Below are 8842 nucleotides of genomic sequence, written 5' to 3'. Positions count from 1 at the left end.
AATTCTGCTGTTATTTCTCCATAATATAAGTAGGTCATCAACGTATCTGCTAAAATACATGATATCCTCCTTAAAACCATGAAAAATTCTTCTTTCCAGTCTCCTAACTACCAATTCGCATAGGATCCCTGAGAGCGGGCTTCCCATAGGGACCCCTCTTCTCTGTCTGTAGATCTGTCCATTAAAAGCGAAACAAGATTCACGGCAGACCAAACTAGTCAAACTCTCTACTTCTTCAGTATAACTAAGCAATTCCGAGTTATTACAGTATAAGAAATCCAATAGCGCCTCCTCGCACGATTCTATCTTTACTGACGGATACATGCTTTCATAGTCGAAGACAGTTGCAACTTCATCTTCCATTAATGCTATATTTTGTAGATCCTTAACTACCTTCATAGGATCACGTGCAACTAGAGTATCTGTGTCTAGCTGAGAGGATAAATACTTATGCAACCTCTTTTCTAACACAAACGTGGGACCTCTGCATTTCTCTACAACCGGTCTTATTTCTTTACCGGTTTTATGCACCTTAGCGAAAGCAAATAACCTAGGTGTTCCAGGTCTAGGGTTCCTGCATTTCTTGAGAAAAGGCAAAGCTTTGGAAAGTTTAGAGACCTCTAGCTTCCTGACCCTTCTATCCAAGCTTCCAATAAAATTGCTGTTGATCTTTTCACACTCTGTCTTTTCGATGTAATCCATTAGTGCTTCGTTATACGTACGCCTTTTCATGATGACTAGTTGTTTACTTTTATCTGCCCTAGTCAACACCAAATCATTCTGCTTTAACCAATTCTTAGTGAGCCGGATGTCACTACTTCCAATATCTTGCTTTCGGTCCCTCTGTCTGTTGTTAAGGACTGCTTTCCATCTGAAGTACTCTTTTTCTAAATCGTCTAGCCCAACAATGCCCCTTTCAATTTCCTGTACTGAGGTTTCCCAATTCATGGCCTCCACTGGAACAAAATTTGGGCCTTTTTTTAGAAGCTTCTTGATCTTTTCTGGTACTTCTATTTGGTCCCATGTGCGGAAAGCAATAAGGTTTTTCTTTGTATTTCTAACCTTTTGTTTATGCATAATCCATTTTAATTTCTTTACATAATTGTTAGTAGAATTCTTCTGGACTGCTTCAGCTAGATCGAGTACTCTTTTATTAACGTCTACTAGTTTCTCTGGATCTTCATTATATATTGTGTTTTCGAGGTTAACGAGATCATTCAATAAAGCTAAATGGTTAAAGCTAAATGTTTTGTTTTGTTTTGTTTTTATATTTTTATTTTTGTTTTATGTTGGTTATTTAATATTTTATTTTAATTGTACCTTATTTAATTTTGAATTTAAATTTTGTATTCCATTGATGGAATTTTAATTCAAATGTATTCTAAACCTGAAGATGGCCTGTGAATCAGGCTGAAAACGTTAGTTTGTTTCGAATAAATTATATTTCTCGGCAAGAATAAGGTGTTAAGTATTTGTATATGTATAATGATTTGCTGAGTACTTTATGATATTATGATCGCATCTTATACGAGGTGGCTCAAAAGTCGGTCGAGCGTCGTCAAAGACCAAAAAATTGCCGTCGTTTTCAAATTCTATATTACAAAAGAAGATCTTTTTGCTTAAATACGCAAATTACAAGTCTGGCTTTTCGACGGCTCGTTCAAGCGATCTGTCGTTGCCCACCCACATTTGGGTCACCCCACGCCAGGTTTAACTCGGTGTCGAATCGATTACGTGGTCTGCCGAGAAAGCGATGTCCATTGGCCGTTGAATGAAAATATATATCCAATGGAATCGCGTTTTCGTCCCCAACGTAGGAAATCGGACGTCACTCCCGCCGATAACTAATTTATTTATTGGATTCGTATCGAAATAAATTTTATTTCAATTTTAAAGTCGACCGAAACGGATATTTTACGTATTTGTCTCGAGAATTAAATCTTACGTCACGGATTACGTACATAATAACGGAATAAATTCGAAAATGTAAAAAGGAACGAAATTCCGTTCGCCGCTCTCTCGTAATATTTATTTAATCGAATATTCGATTAATTATAATATATAATATTAATTACGATTCGCTTTAAACGAAAATTAGAACATAAAACGGCTAATTGCGAGTTAAGCCTAATTGGAACGGAGCCCGTTTCTGTGGATTGAATCTTTGCGGATAACTCCGAAACGGACGGCCGTCACATTGAATAAAGTAAAGGATGCTTACCTAAAGAAGAACAAAAACGGTCTCGAGCAAAAAAAGCAAACAGGCTCCGAAAAGGCACCAGAACACAAGANCGGACGGCCGTCACATTGAATAAAGTAAAGGATGCTTACCTAAAGAAGAACAAAAACGGTCTCGAGCAAAAAAAGCAAACAGGCTCCGAAAAGGCACCAGAACACAAGAAAAAAGCGCAGGTACGTCCGCACCCAAGAAAGCAGAAGAAACAACTGCGACATACTGCGAAACCGAAACACGTCGAACATCACGTGACGAGCGGCCGGCTCTTTAATTAAATATCTACAGTTATACGACACGACGATTAGTACATTATCTTTTATTATGCAAATTTTATAGAAAATCTGTACTCCGAGCAAATATCGTCTCTAAATATTATTTTTAAACATTTTCAATTAATTATCGAATTCGCCGACAAATGCAAACGCTCCAAAATCGTAATATCTCCGATAATTTTCGAAAATTCCGGCCTTCTGCCACTGCAAAGTTTTTTTCCATTCTAATAGAACGAAAGAACATCCTCTTCCAGCTGGCGGAGCGTTTTTTTTCTCAATTTTTAATTTAAAAATTTTATTTTAAAATAAAAATAATAAATGTTTTTGTTAACAATAGAATAAAAGTATTGTTACAACGCATGACGATGGCAAACGTTGCAGTTGTTTCTTCTGCTTTCTTGGGTGCTGACGTGCCTGCGCTTTGCTTTCGTGTTCTGGTGCATTTTCGGAGCCTGTTTGCTTTTCTTGCTCGATACCGTTTTTGTTCTTCAGATGAGCATCCTTTACTTTATTCAAAATGGCGGCCGTCCGTTTCGGGGTTACCCGCAAAGATTCAAACCACCGAAACGGACTCCGTTCCAATTAGGCATAGCTCTCAATTAGCCGTTTTATGTTCTAATTTTCGTTTAAAGCGAATCGTAATTAATATTATATTAAATTAATATTATATACAGTAGAGCGTCGATTATCCGAAAGTCAATCATCCGAAAGAATTCCAGTCGGCAAATTTAAATTTTCGCCAGTGCTGTGGCGCTGCAATCTTGGCTATGTCTTGGGCTACTCAAATATTTTACGTTTTTGATACTAAATTAACTTCTCAAGTACAGTATAATTTTTTATTGTTTTTATATTTTTCAATATATTTATTTTGTTCGTACAAAATAAAAAAATAATTTTTAACGATACAATAGTCTTCGTTAGGCTTAACATCGACGAAAATTCAACGCGAAGCGACACGCAACGGAAGAAAATGTCAAGATGGGATAAATTAATATATTTTTTCGTGCATGATCGGTTATCCGAAACATCGATCTTCCGAACAACCCCAGTCCCCAATTGATTCGGATAATCGACGCTCTATTGTATTATAATTAATTGAATATTCGATTAAATAAATATTGCAAGAGAGCGGCGAACCGAATTTTCGTTCCTTTTTACATTTTCGAATTTATNAACAACATCAAAAAGTAAAGAATAATTAATATTAATAATATAATAATAATGATAATTAATAGTATTACAGTATTTGTTTTATTGTAATCAATGTAACGTAATTGGTCAGGTCATGTCTGCCTTTATTAGAACAGTTTGGTGCAGAACGGCCTAACATATTGTTTCTGAAAAGTAAACCAAACAATCCGCTTAGTCGATCCAAGCGTGTGCTGAGTATCGCTTTGGAGATTGAAATTGTAATTTTAACAACGGTTTCTGGTATTAAATTTCTAAATCAAAAACAATCTTGGCACCAGAGCCTCTTTGGCCATCATTCGACGATCGGTCGAATAATGTTACCACTTCCCGGGACGTGGACCCAGAGGTTGGATTTTGGGAAGCGTGTTCGTGTTGTCAGTTATGTAATTTACAGAGCTTGTGAATGGAAAGTGGGTGGATGGATGCGACGACTGTGTTGTTGTTGGAACCGTGTGTGTTACCGTGAGGGGTGTTGTTATTTTAGCGATTGGATGTAAAGCGTTAGTATAACAAGGGGGAAAAAAATTAAAAAACCCCTTGCCGTCTTAAAACTAGGTTAGTACTTAAAGGCTAATGAAAATAAATTAAACTAAAGAGATGATAAAAAGTAATTAGTCTGCAAAAACTTACTTCGTATTATCTCTTTAGCTTAATTTACTAGCGTTAGTATAACAAGGGGAAAAAAAATTAAAAAACCCCTTGCCGTCTTAAAACTAGGTTAGTACTTAAAGGCTAATGAAAATAAATTAAACTAAAGAGATGATAAAAAGTAATTAGTCTGCAAAAACTTACTTCGTATTATCTCTTTAGCTTAATTTACTAGCGTTAGTATAACAAGGGGAAAAAAAATTAAAAAACCCCTTGCCGTCTTAAAACTAGGTTAGTACTTAAAGGCTAATGAAAATAAATTAAACTAAAGAGATGATAAAAAGTAATTAGTCTGCAAAAACTTACTTCGTATTATCTCTTTAGCTTAATTTACTAGCGTTAGTATAACAAGGGGAAAAAAAATTAAAAAACCCCTTGCCGTCTTAAAACTAGGTTAGTACTTAAAGGCTAATGAAAATAAATTAAACTAAAGAGATGATAAAAAGTAATTAGTCTGCAAAAACTTACTTCGTATTATCTCTTTAGCTTAATTTACTAGCGTTAGTATAACAAGGGGAAAAAAAATTAAAAAACCCCTTGCCGTCTTAAAACTAGGTTAGTACTTAAAGGCTAATGAAAATAAATTAAACTAAAGAGATGATAAAAAGTAATTAGTCTGCAAAAACTTACTTCGTATTATCTCTTTAGCTTAATTTACTAGCGTTAGTATAACAAGGGGAAAAAAAATTAAAAAACCCCTTGCCGTCTTAAAACTAGGTTAGTACTTAAAGGCTAATGAAAATAAATTAAACTAAAGAGATGATAAAAAGTAATTAGTCTGCAAAAACTTACTTCGTATTATCTCTTTAGCTTAATTTACTAGCGTTAGTATAACAAGGGGAAAAAAAATTAAAAAACCCCTTGCCGTCTTAAAACTAGGTTAGTACTTAAAGGCTAATGAAAATAAATTAAACTAAAGAGATGATAAAAAGTAATTAGTCTGCAAAAACTTACTTCGTATTATCTCTTTAGCTTAATTTACTAGCGTTAGTATAACAAGGGGAAAAAAAATTAAAAAACCCCTTGCCGTCTTAAAACTAGGTTAGTACTTAAAGGCTAATGAAAATAAATTAAACTAAAGAGATGATAAAAAGTAATTAGTCTGCAAAAACTTACTTCGTATTATCTCTTTAGCTTAATTTACTAGCGTTAGTATAACAAGGGGAAAAAAAATTAAAAAACCCCTTGCCGTCTTAAAACTAGGTTAGTACTTAAAGGCTAATGAAAATAAATTAAACTAAAGAGATGATAAAAAGTAATTAGTCTGCAAAAACTTACTTCGTATTATCTCTTTAGCTTAATTTACTAGCGTTAGTATAACAAGGGGAAAAAAAATTAAAAAACCCCTTGCCGTCTTAAAACTAGGTTAGTACTTAAAGGCTAATGAAAATAAATTAAACTAAAGAGATGATAAAAAGTAATTAGTCTGCAAAAACTTACTTCGTATTATCTCTTTAGCTTAATTTACTAGCGTTAGTATAACAAGGGGAAAAAAAATTAAAAAACCCCTTGCCGTCTTAAAACTAGGTTAGTACTTAAAGGCTAATGAAAATAAATTAAACTAAAGAGATGATAAAAAGTAATTAGTCTGCAAAAACTTACTTCGTATTATCTCTTTAGCTTAATTTACTAGCGTTAGTATAACAAGGGGAAAAAAAATTAAAAAACCCCTTGCCGTCTTAAAACTAGGTTAGTACTTAAAGGCTAATGAAAATAAATTAAACTAAAGAGATGATAAAAAGTAATTAGTCTGCAAAAACTTACTTCGTATTATCTCTTTAGCTTAATTTACTAGCGTTAGTATAACAAGGGGAAAAAAAATTAAAAAACCCCTTGCCGTCTTAAAACTAGGTTAGTACTTAAAGGCTAATGAAAATAAATTAAACTAAAGAGATGATAAAAAGTAATTAGTCTGCAAAAACTTACTTCGTATTATCTCTTTAGCTTAATTTACTAGCGTTAGTATAACAAGGGGAAAAAAAATTAAAAAACCCCTTGCCGTCTTAAAACTAGGTTAGTACTTAAAGGCTAATGAAAATAAATTAAACTAAAGAGATGATAAAAAGTAATTAGTCTGCAAAAACTTACTTCGTATTATCTCTTTAGCTTAATTTACTAGCGTTAGTATAACAAGGGGAAAAAAAATTAAAAAACCCCTTGCCGTCTTAAAACTAGGTTAGTACTTAAAGGCTAATGAAAATAAATTAAACTAAAGAGATGATAAAAAGTAATTAGTCTGCAAAAACTTACTTCGTATTATCTCTTTAGCTTAATTTACTAGCGTTAGTATAACAAGGGGAAAAAAAATTAAAAAACCCCTTGCCGTCTTAAAACTAGGTTAGTACTTAAAGGCTAATGAAAATAAATTAAACTAAAGAGATGATAAAAAGTAATTAGTCTGCAAAAACTTACTTCGTATTATCTCTTTAGCTTAATTTACTAGCGTTAGTATAACAAGGGGAAAAAAAATTAAAAAACCCCTTGCCGTCTTAAAACTAGGTTAGTACTTAAAGGCTAATGAAAATAAATTAAACTAAAGAGATGATAAAAAGTAATTAGTCTGCAAAAACTTACTTCGTATTATCTCTTTAGCTTAATTTACTAGCGTTAGTATAACAAGGGGAAAAAAAATTAAAAAACCCCTTGCCGTCTTAAAACTAGGTTAGTACTTAAAGGCTAATGAAAATAAATTAAACTAAAGAGATGATAAAAAGTAATTAGTCTGCAAAAACTTACTTCGTATTATCTCTTTAGCTTAATTTACTAGCGTTAGTATAACAAGGGGAAAAAAAATTAAAAAACCCCTTGCCGTCTTAAAACTAGGTTAGTACTTAAAGGCTAATGAAAATAAATTAAACTAAAGAGATGATAAAAAGTAATTAGTCTGCAAAAACTTACTTCGTATTATCTCTTTAGCTTAATTTACTAGCGTTAGTATAACAAGGGGAAAAAAAATTAAAAAACCCCTTGCCGTCTTAAAACTAGGTTAGTACTTAAAGGCTAATGAAAATAAATTAAACTAAAGAGATGATAAAAAGTAATTAGTCTGCAAAAACTTACTTCGTATTATCTCTTTAGCTTAATTTACTAGCGTTAGTATAACAAGGGGAAAAAAAATTAAAAAACCCCTTGCCGTCTTAAAACTAGGTTAGTACTTAAAGGCTAATGAAAATAAATTAAACTAAAGAGATGATAAAAAGTAATTAGTCTGCAAAAACTTACTTCGTATTATCTCTTTAGCTTAATTTACTAGCGTTAGTATAACAAGGGGAAAAAAAATTAAAAAACCCCTTGCCGTCTTAAAACTAGGTTAGTACTTAAAGGCTAATGAAAATAAATTAAACTAAAGAGATGATAAAAAGTAATTAGTCTGCAAAAACTTACTTCGTATTATCTCTTTAGCTTAATTTACTAGCGTTAGTATAACAAGGGGAAAAAAAATTAAAAAACCCCTTGCCGTCTTAAAACTAGGTTAGTACTTAAAGGCTAATGAAAATAAATTAAACTAAAGAGATGATAAAAAGTAATTAGTCTGCAAAAACTTACTTCGTATTATCTCTTTAGCTTAATTTACTAGCGTTAGTATAACAAGGGGAAAAAAAATTAAAAAACCCCTTGCCGTCTTAAAACTAGGTTAGTACTTAAAGGCTAATGAAAATAAATTAAACTAAAGAGATGATAAAAAGTAATTAGTCTGCAAAAACTTACTTCGTATTATCTCTTTAGCTTAATTTACTAGCGTTAGTATAACAAGGGGAAAAAAAATTAAAAAACCCCTTGCCGTCTTAAAACTAGGTTAGTACTTAAAGGCTAATGAAAATAAATTAAACTAAAGAGATGATAAAAAGTAATTAGTCTGCAAAAACTTACTTCGTATTATCTCTTTAGCTTAATTTACTAGCGTTAGTATAACAAGGGGAAAAAAAATTAAAAAACCCCTTGCCGTCTTAAAACTAGGTTAGTACTTAAAGGCTAATGAAAATAAATTAAACTAAAGAGATGATAAAAAGTAATTAGTCTGCAAAAACTTACTTCGTATTATCTCTTTAGCTTAATTTACTAGCGTTAGTATAACAAGGGGAAAAAAAATTAAAAAACCCCTTGCCGTCTTAAAACTAGGTTAGTACTTAAAGGCTAATGAAAATAAATTAAACTAAAGAGATGATAAAAAGTAATTAGTCTGCAAAAACTTACTTCGTATTATCTCTTTAGCTTAATTTACTAGCGTTAGTATAACAAGGGGAAAAAAAATTAAAAAACCCCTTGCCGTCTTAAAACTAGGTTAGTACTTAAAGGCTAATGAAAATAAATTAAACTAAAGAGATGATAAAAAGTAATTAGTCTGCAAAAACTTACTTCGTATTATCTCTTTAGCTTAATTTACTAGCGTTAGTATAACAAGGGGAAAAAAAATTAAAAAACCCCTTGCCGTCTTAAAACTAGGTTAGTACTTAAAGGCTAATGAAAATAAATTAAACTAAAGAGATGATAAAAA

At 32.0% G+C, this 8842-nt stretch overlaps 1 protein-coding gene across 1 annotated transcript in view; it reads right to left on the bottom strand.

Moving 5' to 3' along the window:
* LOC111635741 overlaps window positions 1-1077 on the bottom strand; it is a 7150-nt gene extending 6073 nt beyond the window's left edge. The window contains exon 1 of the mRNA XM_023380808.1: window positions 112-1077. Within this exon, the coding sequence (XP_023236576.1) occupies window positions 112-1077 (966 nt within the window). The remainder of the gene's footprint in view (window positions 1-111) is intronic.
* Window positions 1078-8842: the final 7765 nt, after the last annotated feature.

Source organism: Centruroides sculpturatus, unplaced genomic scaffold (genome assembly GCF_000671375.1).
Source record: "Centruroides sculpturatus isolate CEXI.00-Female unplaced genomic scaffold, Cexi_2.0 scaffold843, whole genome shotgun sequence".
NCBI lineage: Eukaryota > Metazoa > Arthropoda > Arachnida > Scorpiones > Buthidae > Centruroides > Centruroides sculpturatus.
The sequence above is the reverse complement of the archived record's forward strand: the minus strand, read 5'-3'. Positions and strand labels throughout refer to the sequence as shown.